The following is a 20,635-nucleotide window of genomic DNA, read 5'->3' on the forward strand; positions in this document are numbered from 1 at the left end:
TCTTTGACACAGAATTGCAAGTGCTAAATGAATTAAGCCAAACTTTGGCTTGAACTGAATGTTTATAAATGCAATTAAGTCCATGAGTCCTTTCTTCTGAGCAAATAGTGGTATGGAGTGATGAACTTTCCCAAATTCATCCCAATAGCTTCTGAAGTTGCTTACAGAAATCAAAGGGGTTATTTTGGGAGGTTGGTTGGTTTGTTGGTTTTCTTTAATGTCTATGTCTCAGTTTTATGTCTGTAAGTTTGGAACAATACCATTTCACCAAAAGCAATGCTTTGAAGATAAATTCAGTAATGTTAACAAATGATTTTTAGAGAAAATTCTGCTTGAAGGCCTTCACCCCTCATGTGTAGAGCTTTCTGTTTCAGTCTCACCTTGTCCATGGTGGCCCCTGACTGTGTGCAGGGACCAGGCAAAAGACCTTGAGTCCCCTCTCCTTGATGAGCCCCCAGCCACTGCTCTAGAGAACGATTTCCCTCATCGTCTCATCTGGTACTGAGGGCAAAGTACTCTTAGTGACATTCCCAAGGGTCTTAGATAACTTTCCCCCTTGGGAGATGCCTGTCTCCCTCCATTGCCTGTAAAGGCAGTATCCCTGGTGAGCCTGAAAGTCTCATACAGAACCTGCCATAACAGCACTGATGGGCTTTGCAGGTACCCCGCCATGGGAGTAACAGCACGGGAACAACAGGGGGAAAACGCTGTCCCACGGGCCCTTGGACACACTGCCACGACAGCGTGGGGTGAGGGTGGAGCTGCGAGTGGAAAGCAGTCTGCAGGGTTGCAGAGAAAGACCAGAGCCTTAGCGATACCAGAGGCTACGTTAGTGCTCGGTGCCACACAGGTACCAATCTGTACGCTGGTTAACTGAGGGAGCATGTGTCAGGCTGTCAGGGAGTGGGAGACACACACTCCTCACCCTTTCTTGAGCTATACAGTCTACAGTGAGCAAAAAACCTGCATCTGGTTTTACAACATTTCTTGGCATATTTAAGAGGAAAGTATGCCTTTCCATAGGTGGTGGTCACCTTTCTTCGGTCCTTGTTTTTTCCTTTTTTTTTTCTCAACAGAGCATATGCTTAATGTGCTCATATTTTTCTGGTAGCCTCCCTGGCTCCTGATAGCAGATGCATCCTATTTTTACATAAAAACACAGAATACTTTTTTCTTAAAAGAGTACATGCAAGCTAGGAAGATCTCTGGTAAGGGCTGACTTCTCCATTCTTACATGTTTTGTTCAGGTTTTTTATTTACATCTGACAGTGTACATCAAAATAGTACCACAAGACAGAAATCTTGCTGCAGGAAGATTGCTTTCTGTTTTTTTTTTACAAATGCTTTTGAGGTATTGTCTGCTTAAAAATGCTTTCAGTCTAAATAGAGAAGAGAAGCAGCGAACAAGGCAAAGAAGAGAAGCAGAGAAAGGTAGTGTGACCTCCCAGGCAGGCACAGGGCTGGAGCCTGGTTCCAAGTGCAATAGATAATCCTGTCTCTATTTAATTCACCTGATGTCTTCTTACAGCCTGTAAAACACTTTAACATTTTTTTTGTTGGCATCAAATATTATTTGGGAAAGGACATCATAAAAAAGATGCTGAATTTCAGTGAGACCCGTTGCTGGTGACTGAAAATTATGAATGTCTGACGGCTATTCAGTAGCTGTCGGCTTCTGTCCAGCTACCAATTACCACCACTGGTGGCAGCCTCAGCGCAGGTGAAGAGGTAACAGATTCGAAGAAAGCAGCGCTTACTTCTTCAGGATCGTTATTTTTAATCAAATCAAGAGCAGCATGAGACAGCTGGAATTATTCTACCCTCAGTGCATTAAATTAAGCAAAGATACTGTATTTGAGTGAACTGTAGTTTTGCCTCTGAAATCCCAACTAATTTTCAGGACTTGCTCTTAACAAAAGTAATTTTTTTTTTCTTTCCAGTTTGACCACCTCCTTCAAAATTATTTCCCTCTCACTTTTCCTTCCCTGTGAGATTCCTCCTGTTCCCCTCAAACTATCACCCAAAATATTTCAGATGCTAGTAATCTTCTTTGTAACAGCAATTTCTTTGTAACAGCAACAACAGTCTATTTCAAGAGTAACTGGGGTGATACGTATCTGTTCTGAATGACAAAAGGAACATATGTGGAGAATGGATAGAGTAGGTCGTGTTGCCAAGGGCTCTGTGGTTTTTAAAAAAATTGCACCTGGACAAAGAAATTGTGAAGCTACATGTCACACTAAAGCTTGATCAAAAGTGTAGACGTTTCCTAAAGATAAAAGTGTTTTAGGATAATGGAACTTGGATTTTACTGAAGGCTTCTCTAGAGCAGATCCTCGAAGTTTTCTCAGCTAGTTAGAAAAAAAGAAGTAGATGTGTTCCTCCACAAGAAGATATGTTTTCATTTAATTTGATTGTTTATCCCTAGGCCATTATCCAGAAACAACCCCTCTTCAGCCACCTGACCCTGACTCAAGAACGACTTTTGGATCCCAAAGAAAGGAAAATTATGTATTTTATTGTCTTTGGTGGGGTCACATGTTTTTATTCATACTATTATTGGTACTCAGCTGACAGATTTTGTAATAAATAAGCTGAAGCAAAACTTTCCTGAAGGAAGGAATACAAGCCTCTGGGAGTGATGGAGTCATCCACAGACCCAGGGATTTCCAGATGCTTTTTACTTTGATCCTGGCTTCCTTTTAATTTTTTTTTTTTTTTTGTGTGTGTGTGTGTGTGTTTGTGTTTGATACTAATCATTAAAAATTAAGTTTTATCATTTCATAGCCTGTAACAAAAATCAGGAGTTAGTAAGAGAAATAGATTTGGGTAGATTGAATAGTTTAACCGTCTTAAAGGTTTAAAAAGTTAAACAGCTAATGAAGAAACTTCCTTGGAGTTAGTACTCCATTCACACAGACTGATTTGAGAATCCTAGTCTTTCCAATTAGGCAAAACAGTCCAAAAGAGAGATTTTAATTAAATCTTATGTACATGTAGATGCTCTGTCAATTAGGTACTCCATGAAATTAACAGCCAAGATAGATATCATCTGTACTCTGATGAAATGCAGAGAAAAAAACAAGAGGCACTTACCCACTTTCTGAGACTGCAAAAAAAATTATAAAAAACACTTGTGGATTCCAGGAATTTTTATTTTTAAGGAAGGCTCCTGTCTTCTGAGATATCAGGCATGTCTGCAATGTATATGTGCCTGCAGCACTTCTCTGCTTGGTAGTGTGGACATGGCTGACTTCAGGTTGAGGCAGAAGTGCTATCATAGTGACCTCTCCATGGAGATCGGCATGGGCTGAGTGTTGGGGGCGGTTTACAGTCCCTGCTGAGCTCTGTACTGCTTGGGTTACGTTGTGTGGCTACCACGGGTACCAATGACTTACAGGGACTCAGGTATGGGTGACTGCTGGGACAGGAATGTAAACCTGAGCTGAAGGTGATCTTTTGTTGATCTGTTGATGAGGTGAAAGCTCTGTATGGGTCTGTCAAGCCTTGTCTTCAGTGGCAGAGAGATGTTTTTCTTGTATCTGCATAACTTCTTGACATAAACTCTAGAAAAGATTGAATGTGAAAAGGATAGTTTAGCACCAGTTAAAATGAATGCAGTACTGGTTATTTGGGAATTTTCTCAGCCAGTTGCATGCTAAGGTAGAACCTACAAAGCCTTGTCTTTGCCGGGGAGCAATAATGAGGGCACTTGCTTAATGTGGTGCTCTGGACAAACTGTCTTTTGGAATGAAGACAAAAATGACAAGATGTATACAAGTAGAATACAAAAGCAGAAGGAACAAGAAGGCACAGTATGGTTTGTTCCCTAATTTGTAACTACATAATCTTCTTGAGACGAAAGTGTTGTTTTGGAAAGGAGCGACAAACTACAGGAATAATTGAGACAAGGTTGAGTAGCGATCTCACATCTCCATTTTCTAGCTAACAGTTGCTGAATACGACCTACACATGCTGTTGTGTCTTCTGTAAATAATTTTTTTTGTTTTGGCTGTCCTAGTTGTGAATAAGTTGTGGCTGTGAAAAAGCCTGCATCATTCCTTTCCCTTAGTCTTCTCTTTCCTCTTCACACACACTTTTACGTTTGGCAAACCACTTTTGTAAACACAGAGTCATCTCAACATTTTTTACAGAGTACAAGATGCTAACACATCAACAGACAGTTTTATAGAAGAGTATGATTTTAATACAGTGCAGTGGCATTGGCTGTTTCTCAGACCAGCACTTGATACTTTAATTCAGCTTTTCTCACTTTTTATTATTTAATAAAAAGATGCCCTATCAAAACATGTTTATTGGAATGCTATCAAAGTACTTTTTATTTACAGCATTTTCACTGGTTTATAAACATCTTCATATGAAAACCTATTTTCTATTTATCTCAGTAGATGATGGTATCCAGCTTTAGTGTTCTATTTTGTGGGGTTTTCTACATTCATGTGTGTGCCAGGTGCTGGAAAAACAAATACAAAGACAGGTTCTTGATCTGCTATGCATCCTCAGCAAGACAGGAGAGTAAGGAAAGGAGTTCACAGCTAAGCAGTTGTATATGTCTGCTCAGAGCAGCCACAATAATTTTGTTATTGTTTTAGCTTTTTAATACATATTTCACCTGTGAAATTTTGAACGGATAAATCTTTTTCATGAGATGATGGGAGGGTGCTGTGTGTTAAGCTGAAGTCTCTGACCCCTGCCATTTTATGAATAAAAAGTGACAAGAAACCTCTTGTCTCACTCAATAACATGATTAATCACAACAGTGATTTACCAATTTCATATGTCTTTATCTACATCAGGGTTCCCTGCAGGAACATGTGCTCTATCAGTTAGTGAGAAATGCAGTGCAGACACTGGACAGGAATGCAGTTTCCAACCAGTATGCATTCCACCCAGAAATCGATTTTAAGGCAGTTTAAACTATATTCCTGTACTCATCAGGAATGCATTATTATTATTAAATATTATAGATTGTCTTCCTATATTTGTTGGCATGTTATCTGATCATAAACTGCATATGTAAGAATGGTGTTGTGATTGTAAATGGAGTTCAAGAAAGGGGTCAGAATCAGTCCAATCTCTTCCTGCTACACAGCACCTAATATCAACTTGATTTCCAAATTCAGTATAATGACTTTTAAGGAATTAGAGTTGGAAGTGGAATGGCCAGCAAGCCATAAACAAGAAGATAAAAAAAGAGAGCCCCTGGAGTGGACTGGGGAATTATTAGGAATTACCATTTGTTTCCTGTTGTGATGTCTGTCTTAAGCACTGCATTAATAATATCAGTAGTAATTGTGTATCTCCAGGTATGCAGAGCACCCAGAAGACAGACAACATAATTTGCATAGAGAGTTCATTCTGGCAGAACTTAAAGCCTAAGTAGAGAAATGGTAGAGATGACATGACTTGTCTGATGTTTTGCAGAAGCATATAGAGAGCTGGGAGTAGAACCCATGTCACTCAAGTTCCTGTTTAGGTTGACTCTAATGTAGACTCTGTATGACCTTCAGACATCGGAGTTTATTTAATAGAGTTCTGTGCTTGGAACAAAATCCACCAGAATTGGTAGGTGGGGAGAATTTTGATGATTTTACTTCATCTCCAGCATATCCTAAACCTCTAGGTGCGTGGGTTTGGATTTGTCTTGCCTAACTTTAGAAGTCTACACTGCAGTGGATGCTCCTAGTACATTGTTCATCAGGTTTGTTTTAGATGGTTGCTTGGGGATGATACAACTCATGCTACAACAGCAACTTGTTTAAAATGAGGTCTAGAAAACTGCTTCAGATGTAGGAGCCTACATTGTAGGTACGTAAAGATTGGTAAAAGGAATCTCCTCCCCAGTGCTAATTGTCATCTCTAGAGTTTCCTAAACAAGTCTCCATAGGAAGTCCTTGTATCCTCACAAAAATCCTGGTATGTGTTTTAGGTTCTTAGCACCTTTGTATTTCGGATATGGGTGAGAAGATGAGCAAACTCCACTTAAATCTCCTGAAGGCTTTGATCTATTAATTGTGCTCTTGATTTCACATATTACAGATGGCCAACACAAGCACAAATATTGTGCTTTCCTTTTTAAAAATTGCTGTTGGGGAGAGCTTTGGAGCTTAGCTTAAATGCTCTGGATACTCTGGTGGTGGCAAGGGAGTAATTTTTAGGGTTTATAATACTTTGGGGTTTTGTCTCAAATAGATACTCATCCCACATGGTACATGTGGGAAATATATCAAGAGTCAAACACACCATCGCATCTATTTGTCTGATTCCACTTGGTAGCCTCAAGTCTCTGCCTTCAGGACAGAATAATTGCAATAGTAATTCTAAGAAAAACTACTGTTGAAAGTTATGAGAAAGGACTTAGTCTATAAGGAACAGGAACCGGTGTCTAGTGCTATAAGGTTTATTAAAGTGTATCTGTTATCTTAGATTTTCTCATAATAACAAGACCTAAGAAGATCTGCTTAGTTTAAAGAGAAGGCAGAGCACTAGGCTTGTTACTGAGCAGTCTTGAGGACTAGCTTCATGTGAATAGTAGTAGTTTAGTATTAGTTTCTAGATAATATCATGTTTGTTTATAAGAAACCCTTTAGAAGTTTGAGATTCCGAAAAGCTCATTTTTAATGTCCTCCTGTTGCCCTTTTCCTAAATGTTTTCAGAAGTATTGATAATAAGTTTTATTTTAGTCACAAACAATAGTATTGCCCAGACCTATGTGGTGTATTTTCTAAATGCTGTATGAACTTCAGTGAATGAGTCCATATACATGTGCTCTCCCACACACACTTAGTGCAATGTTTTGAATCAGTGTTGATATGTACAAACATTGTCCTCTGTACAAAGAGAATTCGAAGCCTGGATGAGTGGAATAGTTTTCTATAAAAGCAGCCTATTTAAATCCAATTAGTGTATCTTGCTCCTATGGTTATACAAACACGTTGCACCTTTACCTTAAACAATGCCTTGCACAAAGTGATGTTGAGATCTGATCTGACCTAAGCACTATTAAGTGATCATTATTTATCATGCAGTAGAACTTGTTTTATTGATGTGTGTTGTATGGTAGGTATACATGTTCCTTTCTTATAATATGTGGGCCCAGTATTAGCCAGTGAGAACAATGCATTATGTAAAAAGTAAGAAAAATCTATTAAAAATGCCTACTGTATAATCCAAAGTAATTAGCATTTGCTAGATTGCCAGTCAGCCAAGGTTTTACAAGAGTTATTGTCATTTTGATTTTCGGATGAGTCATTTGGTATATTGCCCCCAAAGGCACCTCATTATGATTCAGTGCACAGCATATGAAATTGCTTAGGCTTTCGGGGCTCCATGGAAAGCGAGTGGGGGTTGCGGTGGCTCAGCGTTGTGAAGCAGCAGCATAATGCTTAATTGACACCTTTGATGTAGCCCTAAGACAGCACCTGCACCTCCCACTGCTCCTCTGAAGACGTCAGCCTTACGCAGAAAAGGCTTCTGCTTATGAATCCTGCATCGCATTCAGCTCACTCTGTGAGCAGCCCCAGCTATCCTTAACTAATCCCATTGCTTCTCAGTTTGGCTACAGCTTGGCTTAGTACAGAGCAGGAATTTTGCTGCTTGCTGTTATCAGGTTAAACAGTGAGATTTTGTCCATGTTAGAACTCATAGAAGGTAAGTCAAATGCCTTGTTGATATCCTGGTATGTAAATATTCTGCTAAGATTCAGAATCTGGGAATCTGATTTTCGATTCTGTTTTTCCTGGTGCTGACAAATATGGACTATGGTATAATAACAGTTTCTTGTTTAAGAATATTTACATATATATATGTGATACACGCTTTGTAGTGTTTCTATGAGTGCTTCAGTGTGAACATTATTGATAGCCTCTTGTGTGATTGCTTTGTAGCAGAATTATGTCCTCTGCTGGTATTGTTTTGTTAATTTAATGGATAATGTCACATGCATGCAAAAGATGCTTCTAAAACGATAGGCACTGAACATATCTGAAGGAACTTACTTATTTGAGAAAGTGATGGTGTGCTGTAAGTCAGACTTGAGGTGTTACATTCCATTTATTTGCCTCCAGAAAGTCCTTCTGGGTTAAGTCTGAGGTGATGTTTGGGTCAGATGATAGTATTGCAAAAATCTCTTCAAACGAATGAGTGAGGAACAGCAAGCAGCTGATTTGTTCTTGTAAGCAATAGTGCTTTTTATTTGTGGTGGGTAGCACTTCAAACCATAACTAAATGGAATGAAAAGGTTTACATATAGCAAGTGTCTGTTAAGGTTAACAAAGCACCTTGCTCCCCTTCACTTTCAAGCACAGGAACAATACAGTTTAAGAAAGCATCATCCTGTTCTCTGCCATTGACTAAACAGTCTTTGCAGGTTTGCTGATTATTTGCTTGCACTCTATATAAAAATTGGCTTCATGAGCCAAAACTCTGAGGAAACAGTTCTTTTGTGAATTACCTTATTTAATCTTTAAAACGTTAAGCAAAAGCAAATTGATCTCTTCAACAAAGAATGAAAAGATTTAACTTTTTCTTTGCTTTTAATAATGCCTTGTATTTATTTTTTCAATTTATTATCCTTTTAGTGAATGGAACCCCTGGTAGCCAGCTTTCTACTCCCCGCTCTGGGAAGTCTCCAAGCCCATCTCCCACCAGCCCAGGAAGCCTACGGAAACAGAGGGTAAGGAAATAAGGAAACTGATTTCTGAGCATGGCTTGGGAGAATCCGGCATAGCCATTATCCGATAGCCTTCTCCCCACTGATTCCTTGTGTGTGTAGAGTCGTAGGGTGGAAGAGCCTGGCTATGGTCCTTGTTGTGTTTGTGCAACACTCTGAAGTGGAATGCAACTGTTCTGTGTCTGTCAAAATGCTAAGTATGCTGGGAATTGGTTTATCCTTGAGGGGAAAAACAGGGGTATCTTTCTCCATTTTTTTTCAAAACTTTTTTTGGTTTTAGTTTCTTTTTCCAAACAGTTAACAACTGGAAGGAAATGTTCACGTTGTCAGAGACTTTTTTTTTTCTTTTGTTCTTAATTTGCCATGGGCATTATGTCGCTTGCAAAACCTACAAACAGTTTTGATTTTGAAGCAAGGTGAAAGAATGCGCTGTGGAATTTAGCTGTGGGTTAGCTGTGATATCATAGCCTTGTGCAGTGAAGATACTAACAGTACCAAGGCAGCATGAGACTTGTCAGTCACTTTGCTGAACCAGAGTTGTTAGTAGCGGTAGGTTCCCACTAGTTATCGTGTATAGAGGAATCTACAATGTGCATAAGCATCCAGAATTCAGGGAGTACCTATGTTACTGCTGTAACCCTCTGACAAAAATATTACTTGTTCAACCCAAAAGGCTCCACATGCTGATTTAATTAATTGTATCTGTTCAAAAGCAATGGGACAGATGTCTATGTATCTTCTCTTCTGCTATTTTCTAAACTGTGATCAGTTCTCAATGAAAGCTTCCCTAAGGCAGTACTCTGTATCTCAGACTTGTTTATAAACACAGTTTGAACACATGCTTTTTCTGCCTTTTCAGTTTTTAAATAAAGACATAATTTGTGCCTCCCAATGTAAGGGGATTATGTACAAAATTGGCAGTGTTCGACTTCAGGGGCTGGTGCAGACCTGATTCCAGATATTCAGATCAGGAATAGCTGTAGCATGACACGACTCCCTTCTAACCTGTGTGCCCTTCTTCATGTCTGATAGATACCAGGGAGCTGAGGGATTGTACGTGCTCAAGTCTTACCTCAGGCTGGGATACAGCCATGGGTTTCTGGCGTGACTTGTTTATAGATAGGGAAGCTGACTGTGGTCTTGCAGTATAGAGATAGCCGGTGAGTGGCAGCTTGAAGCCTCAGGGTAGTGTCATGGTTTTCATCATCTGGTACACAGAGAGTAAAGAGGCAAGTTTCAGTTGGGTAAGCTGGTACTGAAAAATCTTCTTGAATGCAATGTCTTCCACACCTGTTTGCTCTTACTCTCAAAGTTTATTAATGAATCATTAGTAAGTCACTGAAGGAGGAAGAAAGAGTCTTCCAACTGAATTATAGATTGGTGATGTAAGGGTGTCTGTTTAGATGGATGATGTCAGTATACAGTGGATTTTTATTTGCTGTAAGGCTGTCTCTTTTCATTGGTACTTTCCTAAACTTTCCTAAACTTCCTTCCCCATCACTGGTGCTTCTGTCCCCACAGTGAAGAAATGTTTATCTGTTAACGTTTGTGGATGGATGGGTGGGAACCATGTGGTCAGCACCATTAGATACAAAGGGTGTTTGCCACACAGTTTCCGATTTTCAAATGTGAAGAGGAGAGTGAATGGGCTGCTTCTTATCCAGGTTCCCTATGTGGAAGCTTAACAGGATCACTGAGTGGCAGTATTATGGATGCGAAGGGCTGCGTAGTGGTAACATAATCACATTGCTAACTGTACAGAAAATAAATATTGAAGTAAACTACAGGAGAGATAAGATATTATTAAAGAGTTGAATTCTCTTCTCAGATATTCATATCCAGCCCCCTTGACCTTGGTATGGGACCTTTCATGCTTGTCTGACTATATTTTAGACAGATTTTTTTTTTTACCTGACAAAACATGGAATACATTCGTGTAAAATAGATTGCAATCATGTAAAAATGCATTGCAATAATATTATTTAGGTTACAAAATCAACTGCTCAGAAGTTCAGGGATGGAAACTTTACACTCGCTCTGAGAATTTATTTCAGCTCCTTTCATGTTTAACTTGTGAAGCAAATGAGCTAGAATTTCAGTAGAAAAACATGATTGTGTCGTTAAAGGTTATAATGTGTATCACAATGACTAAATTAGTTCTATGAACAGCCATTAAACAGTGCTTACTAATCTTAATTTTCTTGTTAGCAGTATAAATGGTGTTCTGTTTTGCCGTAATACCATCTTTTGCATGTTGCCATTTAAATTTTATTTAGAGGACAGGTTATTTTATGTTCCATGTTGCCATAAACCAAATTTGAACTGAAGGCATTTTGCTTTGTCTTCAGTGGCTTCAGCTACAGGGCTGATAAGCCAGCTGCAGGAGAAGGTTTATTGCCTAGGAGGTTGTTGAAGTGTTGGTATCATGTGATAGACCTACAAGAGAGAAGAGGAGGCTGATTTCAGTGCCCCCCTTGTCCCCAGTGTTGAGAGGTGAGGCATCCCATGCTCAAAAAGAAGAGCGTTGGCTGCTGGAGCCACGGTCTGGGGTTGATGGTGATGGGTGGGTTTCTGACTGGTCTGAGTTTCTCTCTTTACCTGGAGTTTGAGGGAGCTACAGCTTCAGAATTGAAATAAGATGCTGGGTCCTGGGAATGCCAGCTCAGCTGTGTAATTCTTTTTTTTCTCCCCCCCTCTCTCTGAGCAGTTAGAGGAGTGCCCGTTCTCTCGTGCCGTCAGGTACATGGGATGCCAGTGGTGCGTACTGGGTCTGGAAGGCGATAGGGAACGTTGACTCTAGCGTAGCCTGGTTCCCCTTGATGTAACTAATCAATCAGCTCTTCAGCCGATGCTGTGAGGTAGGCTTGGTACATCAAAACGCTGAGGGGTCTGGCCAGGCTGCCAGGGTTTTTCCTGGGAAGTACAGGTGAGAGGATGTCATGTTTTTGAACTCAGGCACAACAGCAAGGTACTTCCACAAACTGAGGGATTTCTCCCTATGAACAGTAAAGACCTGTAAAAGTAGTAGAGATGGTAGATTTTTCCAAAGAAAATATTCCTTGTAATTGTGGACTGCATTAGGCAACTTAAAAATAGGGATCAATCATCTTTCTTACTGACATTTCATCACTCACCTTTTTAAAAAAATGAATTCTGTCCTTTGTTGGAAGGCTTTCCATTGATGTAAATAAAGCCCACAATGCTGCTGTGGTACATACTCATGAAAACAGCGCTCTTGTAACCCTACAGATAAAATTTTGTATCCTCAAATGCCAGAACATAAAAAGATAAAGTTTTATCCTTTCTCACTTGCATATGTATGTCACTGAGTTGTTTCCAGAAATTCAGAAATCAGTGAAAGTTATATTTTTATAATCTTGGGCAAAATGCAATCTATATTTGAGGAAAGTAAGATTTGAAAGATTAATTTCATGGGTGTAATACAAGAACTTGAAAGTGAACTAGGAGCCATTTATCAGCTATCATCTGAGCTATTTATCAACCAACTACCAGCTTCTGAGTATTTTAAATTGCAGGCTGTGTACTATATTTATGCTTTCTTGTAGTTTAATTCTTTCTTTATATTTATTCTTAAATAGGAAATTAAGATGCCTGTTTTTAAATTGTTCTGTACTTAATTGTGTATTTCCACAGAGGATTTAAAACATCTGAAATTCAGGTTTATAGCAGTTGAAGTAGAGAGCTACAGTGTTGCACACGCAGATTAGTTCCTACCACAACAGAGTGCAGTTAACAATGCAGACTCAGAAAAGGTGACATGGCAATCATAACAATAAATATACATAAGAGCACCCTGCACATTTTATTTGACTAGCCTTTATAATACTTTAGGAGCTGATTTTCCCACTGTCTTGTAATCAGAGTCATTACTTCAGTTAAGGTGGACACATTCTATACTTTATACTTGATTTTCTGTTGCTTGCCAATATTTTAAATGTTTTTTCTACTTCCCTAGAGACTACAACCTATAGAATAATAAAAGATTAGATTTAAGGTACCTCTCGACTAATCAGACAAAGAAGTTGAATTCTATATATATAAGGACTTTTGAGTTGTATGTTGTCAAGAAGTCTTATTCATTCAGCAAATTTTGCCTTTTTATTAATCTGCACAAAATAATAAATAGATTCTCCTCATATTTTTTCAGAAACACAGCTCTTTGGCAAAGAAAATTCTTGCAGAAAGGAAAACTTTAAAAAAGTTTGAAGTATTTAAAAGTATATGAAAAAGCAGAGAATATGATCCCGAAATTTTGTGCATGATTTTGCTTTAAAACAACCATAGAGTTATTAAAATAAACACAAAGATAGTCTCTATGTATTTAAGTCAGTTGTCACAAGTATCTTCTTTGTAAGTTCTGAATGCAAATTTTGTATATTCAGAGAAGTGAGCAGTCATCTGGAAGACAGTATTCAAATGTTTGGGGTGTTACCCTCCCTAACAAATCCAAAGATTTTTCTGCTGCACTGTGTATTAGAAATTCCCAAACTGTATATGTTCAAAAGACATTTTAATAATTAACTAAGTAGTTAGTATTCAGAATGAGATGGTCTTGTCTGTTTAAAATTCTTCTTTTGTCTAGATTGTTCACAACAAAATAGAAATGTATTTAAGATATGATTTTCACTCTGCCAGTCTAACATGTCTGCTACTGTATGTACACATGCCCATTGGCAGAATACATGCAGAATAAACATTCTAGGGAATGAAAAACCCCTTTAGGAGACTTAAATCCCTTTTATATCATGCCTGCAAGTAAAACATAAACATGCATAGATTATTGAGATCCTTGTAAATTTGAAGTTTGTAAAGCATTCATTTTAGGTAGTCCTTGTTTTATAGTATAGCTTTTAGATTTGTTTATTTTTTGTCTCAGTTATCTTCCTGTGATTAAAAAAAAACCCCAAACCCCCCAAACCAAGGTCAACCCTAAAGCTGGCTCTATCAGCCTTCCCATTCTCATGTGTTCTTGTATTTTGTCTTGTAGGGTTTTTAAATTTCATAAATATGTTTTATAGTTAAAGGATCCCCAGAAACAGTATCAGAGCTTGCCTATGAGGTGTGCTGGGCACGCGCCTACTCAGTGCCTCTCTAGACCATCAGCCATGCTTAATTCACCTTAAAAAGATAGTACTCTGTCCTCTACCGCTTCTCCTCACTGAACTTCCTCTTTGGTTCAGTGCTAGTGTGTATCTTGGCGAGGATTGTTGCGCTGCGTAGGTTGGAGAGGGCAATGTGTCATCCTCTAACACCTCTGGCATTTGAGGATTATCTGATCCGTCAGAGGATGCTCGGAGTGGGTGTTGAAAAACCGAGGTGGATCCGTACACTCAGACTCTCTCCCTGCTGTCATGAGCTGGTTGCTTGGCTACCGTCAGAAAGAGCCGGTGACGGTGGGGGGGGACTTTACTTGCTGGCCTTTACACATTCGCACAGATACAGAAAAACTGTGGAAAAGAGATACCATTGTCAGTACGGTATAGGTAACGGCAATATTCAGTGTCTGAGGGCTTAGATGTTGGTGGATCCATGCTGTATCACCAGCGGGTGGCAAGTTTTGGTTACCTTAGATAAGGTAAGCACTTACTTTCCTACTGCTGTTTGCAAAACAGCAAAAAGGGAAATATATTCCCTTTAAGACTAAATTCAGATTGCCAAGTTTCCAAACAATTAGGAGACTCTCCGGAACAGACAAATATTGTTTTAAAAGTGTTTAACAGGAAAGAATCCAAGAAAAAAAAAAAAGATTGCCTCTTAGAATATGTTGTACATTGAAACTCCAGCTTTCTTTACTAACCATCTGTTTGTTGATTAAAAGATAATTGTATGACATGAAGCCAAAAATCTGATGGTATAGAATATGTGTATTTTGTGTTAAACAATGTCTTCTGGTCCACAGTAACAAAAAGAATATAAGACAGTTGCAGTGCAACAAATCAAACACAATAAACAAATCTATACTGCACTTCATCTTACAGGACCTGTATCGCCCACTCTCTTCGGATGATATGGATTCAGTAGGAGACTCAGTGTAAAAGAGAAAATGGAACAATGTTTATGGTTTGTGATTTGGTGAAGGTTTAACATTTTTAAAGAGAATAGCTGCTAATTTACAGTAATAGTGAATCGCACAAAAGAGTTTTGCATATTTAATATTAAAAACATGGGGCCAAATTAATTCGGGGGGGGGGGGGGGTATTTTTGGCTTTACCACTGCCTTTGAATGCAAGAATTTGTAATGAATGAGCCATTGAATGTGTCCATCAAATACAAAACGGCATTGTGCACACTTTAAGGAACAAAGATTGGATAAGGTGAATATAACGCACAAATCCATAGTGGGCACATTTATGAATAGCTCTCTTTTTTTATCATCTAAGGTACTGATTATATGTTCTGTTTTTAACATAGGTATCTTTATTCATTTTGGTATGAACAGTTAATGAATGCTTTGCTTTTACCAACGAATAGGTAAAATGCAGAAAAGAAAAAAACCTGCCATATTAAACTGCTTGCACTACGCTGTCTGATCCTGACACGCACATTTGGAACACTCTAAGTTTAGTCTTTTTATCTAAATGAAAAGAAAACTAAGAAATCCCATGTGGTCACAGGACAAAAAGTAAATGCTTTCAGATCAGTGTTCAAGTTCTCTTCCCTGCATTACCATCCGATGACTGTAAACAGAAGGGTGTTCACAGGCGACAGGGATGTTTTACCTGGCAAGAGCTGTTCATACTGATCATCCGTGTGTTGCAAGTAAATATGGACAGATTTCTAAGCGAGGAAATATGGGGCCCTGCTGGCTAGCAGCATCATCTGACACACATATGATGACACCTTTTGGAAAAACACATTTTGCCTGAGAAACTAGTGATTATTTTCACTTATGTTAAGGACAGGAACATCATTTTTTATTTGCTATAATAAGACATTTTATGCATTTTAAAATTAAAGGCTACAGAAATGGTGGCACTGTAAATCATCCTCCTGTTGACCTAATTTCTCTGTTTTTGTAATTTCTAGAGGTGGTCATTTTGTACAGCATGAATATGCAAAACTCCTTTAGCGTTAAAGTAGGTCATGCATTATAACCAGTTGCTTAACAAATATCTACTAATTTTATTTGTTTTCTGCTGCTTTATTGTGAGAATCTTAGTCAACTACTTTAATTTACGTAATAACAATATTTCCCATCCTATGTTGCATATTGCTTTAAAATGTATCATCTGTTGTATTTAAGCCCATAGTGTAGTGATCACACATTTTTACTGTCTTATGGCTTTCCTTTCAGTATCTCAAATGCTAATGATTTAAGAATTAGAAATAAGTGTGATTCTGATCCTCGACAAAAATCTATAGAGATTATATTTTTGAGCGACTTAGTGGTGATTTAATATATTTTGAAATCAGGAAAATTTACTTAATAGCAGAAAATGTTGAGCTGTCACATGCCAACTTTTAAATGTAGCGAAATAATTTCTTTACACTGATTTGTCCATAAGAAAATTCAGCAACTTGAAAATGTTGGCATGTGATGTTATGGCTTCACTGTATCAATATTGGGGGGTTTTTTATGGAGAATATTTGCAAAAAGAAGTAAAAGGGCAGCAGAATACAAAACTTACCTTCTCTGTTTTCAATACTTGGTTCCAGTATCACCTGGAGAGAAAGTCATTGCTCTGGCAGGTTTGCTGAAGCAGTTAGGTCATTCCCTTTTGAAATGCACGTTTTGCCATTCCTGCTTCAGACTTCAGATCTAAAACTGTTCCCAGGGATAGGAACAGTCGCCCCCCATATCCCGATCCTAAGGCTGTCCTGTTCTACTGAAAAAGTGCGCAGCTGTGAACTTACTTGCATTTTTGCCTGTTATGAGGGAATGTCTTCGTAAAATGTATTACTTAATCCCAAGAAATGCGTATCATGTAAAGGTGCATTGGGATCAGTTTCCAAAAAATTCAGACAACTCCACCAGCCTGAAAAAAATACTTACTGACATTTTGAAAATTGTTTTTTCCTGTCAAGAAAATAAATCGCAGGAATTTTATTTTTCCTCCCCTCTCCCACATAGGCTACTGCTGCTTAAGGCAGTTTATTAAGAATGTTTCTTCTGCACAGGGAGCACAGATTGCCAGCAAACCTGAATCCCACAGCTTTGCTTAGCTGTGGAAAAGAAAAATGGACCTTATATCAGTAATTGTTATCATAGCGAGTTCTCCATCAAGACTGTTTAAAAGAATATGCTAGTCCATAACATTTAATCATTTCAACATATGACTTGTATTAAGGGGCTATTCAGGGGCAATATGTATCATTAATATTTCATTTAAGGAATGAAAGTCCCTTAGAGATTGAAAAGGTACACTGTTTATAGACTTTGAGATCCCTTTTGTGTGGAATGTAATTCCCATTATACATGAGCAGAAATGAAATGTTTCTTTTGAGCAAGACCAGAAGGTTTCAGTTTATGGTTGAAACTGAAATTGTGTTTCTTGATGCTGTAGTTCTGCTTGCAACAGCACAGGTTTTAGTTTGCTCCTAGATTTCATTGACTTCATTAAATAACGGAATAGCTTAAGCAACTTTATAGTGTTTGAACCTCTTCTAGTTCTCTGTATGCTGCATTATTTGTGCCTACTCTAAGGTGATTATGATGTAGCTAAAGAGTCTTGTATAGATTGTGAATGCTTTGCTTCCCTTTGAGCTTTATGAATACTTATGATTATTTCCCTAATGCTTTCTGCAACTTTCTGGGATTTTTTTAATCTCTTTTCTTCTTCTTTTACGCAACAAAGAGTTCACATGTGAAGCACAGAATGTGTATGTTTATATTTACGCACGCACACATAGATTAATGGCTTTCAAACCCATGCACAGTTATGTCACATTTGTGGCTTTAAACAAATATGTGGGGGAAATGTATTAATGGGAGGATGTTCATCTGGTGGGATTTGCTATAGCTCTGTTAAAGTCCGTGGAGCTGCTCCAGCCTGTACGTGCTGAGCAGCTCCCCCGAGGAAGTCTGTACAATTTTAAGAGACCTCATGTACAAACGAGGGCTAAGTTCTGCTCGGTTTTAAGTCAGTGGCAAAACCACGATTAACTCCAAGGTGGGAAGGGTAGGACCTTAGGCACAAATATATATACACAGACAAAACATTAATCCTAAATTTGAAGTGGTATTATTTTGACATGTTCAGACTTGTGTCTCCTCTTGAACTGCGCTGTTCTGCAGTGTATTAAGTCATGCAATATTAGGATTTTGTTGAAATCAGTAAAATCTTTCACATTCATTATCCAATGTGAAAATCACTTTTCCATTTGTAAAATGATTTGGTGACAGCACCTTATATTCAGTTATTTTTCTCTTTAAGCCATTTTCACAGGGCATATGTGGCTGTAAAATTAAAAGTTCTGGGACATTAAAATTGTGGCTATAAATGTATAAGAAAAGATACATAATGTTAAACAGCCTTGAGGAACACCTGGGTTGAGATTGTGTGGTGTAACAATTAAAATAAATAATAGTGTTTGCTTTTACAGTTTCATACTTCACACTGTGATGTGAACTTTATATAGAGCAGTATGTTACAAAAAATGTCCTCAAACTCTAAATATTGAAATGAATTAACAGAAAAGAACTTCTCTGATCAACCCAAGTTTACTGTTTTGTCAAAACCAGCAGAAAAATGAACAAACAGAAAATCTTTATGGTGCTAAATAACCTCGCCACTTGATAAATACTCAGATTAATGTTGTCTGTGCTTTTTCTTGTATCCAGTTAACGGTATACAACCGAATACAAGACTGTTCTTAATTTCATCTTCGCCTTCAGTTTATCTGTTATTGACGGCATGAGATCTTGTAATTACGAGCGATCAATAGAAAAATAACCTTATGTCACGCAGCCAGCGGTAGCTTTACACGCGGAGCAAAGTGAGCAAGTGGTTGCCACACTCTTTGGACATGGGTGTGCTGCCCCGCAGGAAAGCCCTCCGTTCGGAAAGCAGGGCTTGCCGAGCAGAGCGGAGGCTGCTCCGAGCTGTGCTTGCTGTCGTAACGCCTTTCGGTTTGCCTCTCTCACCTTGCACCTGATCTCAGACCGGCTGAGCGCCCTAACTCCCCGCGGAAGGCCATGGGTATGTAGATACATGTGTTGTGTACTCGCACGTTAGCGAAGGGTTACAAACACACGCGGCGCACACGTACGTATTCGTATGCATTTTAGTGTCTGTATTTGCGCATGTTGACTATATTCAAATTTGCTTAAATTAACCCTCAGCAGTGAAGTATGAAAAAAGCTGTACTGTATTCAGCGTGTACTTGTTGTCTGATGTTATATGAGGTAATTAGTTTGTGGTTTGCCCTGCAATACAGTGTTTTGGAATTTGGACTCTAGTGAAAGAGGAGCTAACAATGTTTGTGCTAAGGCCTCTTCGTTTTGTTAGTTGCACTATGATATTGTAAATATTGGCACATTTACAACATAAGTTTAAGATTTTACAAAGTTATGCATACAATTATTTTTTTTTAAAGAAAAGTGCTTGGATATTTGCTTTTTAAAATATACCATTTTTGTATTAATGTGACACAGGAAACCAAAAAGCAAGCTGTTGATTTATCAACAAAAAAAATGGAAAACTTGCAAAAATAAATGCCGATGAATGTTTTATTTCATTTAATCAGCTGAAGAAAATCACCTTCATTTTTGTGCCATTGTTTCATCATACTGTGTTGTACTTGTGTTTCATATTTGACCATGTCATCCTGGTTGCAATTTGTTGTTTCGCTAGATTTAACATTACTCTAGATTATTGTAAGCTATGTAATAAATATATTTAAAAAATACACGCTGTTCAGTGAGTTTATTTTGGAAATGTGATTAACAGGCTTTAAAAAAATACTTGCAGTTGGTGTGGCTTGTTCATTCTGGATCAGCATTGTCCATCTAACAGTTCACTTAGTATAAGCATATGGGATTCATGCCTCCTAAACGGTTCCTTTAAATAGCAGATGCATTCAGTGCTTTTTTAAATAATAAACTCTAGGCTCTGGTGTGTAGATGTAAAAGATCCTTCAAGGAAGAATTACGTTTCTAACAAGTCTTTTGGAGACAGTAAATATACCTGCCTCGAATTGCTTACGGGTAAGTTTGTGTGGATGCGACGGGATGGATTTGAAGCATGAAGTGGGAAAGAAGTAGAGTGTATCCAAAGCGAGGTACAGCGCTCTGCTGACAGCTCAGCTAGAGCAGCCTCCTCTTAAGACAAGTATTAGGAAAATATGCCTATAAAAAGCTAAGAGTGCTGAAACATACCCACGGTGTTTTAAAAAAAGTAACTTGTTTTCTTGATATATCTTTCCACTCTTTAAAAATATGTATCTATATCCCAGTGTTATTTTTTTTTTGTGTTTGGCGGGGGCAGGGGAAGAGAGATGTTACAATTTCTGACATGTCATCTGCCAGTCTGATGCTTCAACCGATGTTCAGATACTCTCCGAGAGGAAACTGTGGGCCTGATAAAAATTCAAGTTTTGAAACCCTCTTGGTTGCTAGTAAATAGGTCTGCCTAAAAAAAGACATAAAGCCATAGAAAGGAAACAGCACTCTAGAAACGAGGAAAAGAAGATAGAAAATAATTGAGGTTTCTTTCTCTACCAAGTAACAGTTAAGAATACTAGGAGAGCTTTTAAAATACAACTGAAATAGATAAAAAATAAAAGTGGTGATTGTGCTGTGCCCTTAATTAGGTGGAGAAAATAAGAACCCCCTTTGATGGGCTTTCAATTTTTATGCTGTAGTTGAGTGGAAAATTTTACCTGTGTGTAACTTTAGAAAAGGAAGAAGGAAACCTTCACATTGCACTACTGCACATGTAACTTTTTATGTTAACGGCAGTATGGATACAGTAATGACAGGTC

The 20,635-nt window shown here is 38.2% G+C and overlaps 1 protein-coding gene across 8 annotated transcripts in view; it reads left to right on the forward strand.

Moving 5' to 3' along the window:
* DCLK1 (doublecortin like kinase 1) overlaps positions 1–20,635 on the forward strand; it is a 255,747-nt gene that overhangs the window by 183,322 nt on the left and 51,790 nt on the right. For 6 of the 8 annotated variants that reach the window (XM_075742006.1, XM_075742007.1, XM_075742005.1 and 3 more), the window contains one exon: positions 8,601–8,695. In XM_075742006.1, the coding sequence (XP_075598121.1) occupies positions 8,601–8,695 (95 nt within the window). Of the gene's footprint in view, positions 1–8,600; positions 8,696–14,691; positions 19,562–20,635 lie in introns of those variants that run through there. The other 2 variants (XM_075742011.1, XM_075742010.1) reach the window with 2 other exon arrangements.

The sequence above is a fragment of the Balearica regulorum genome, chromosome 1 (assembly GCF_011004875.1).
Source record: "Balearica regulorum gibbericeps isolate bBalReg1 chromosome 1, bBalReg1.pri, whole genome shotgun sequence".
NCBI lineage: Eukaryota > Metazoa > Chordata > Aves > Gruiformes > Gruidae > Balearica > Balearica regulorum.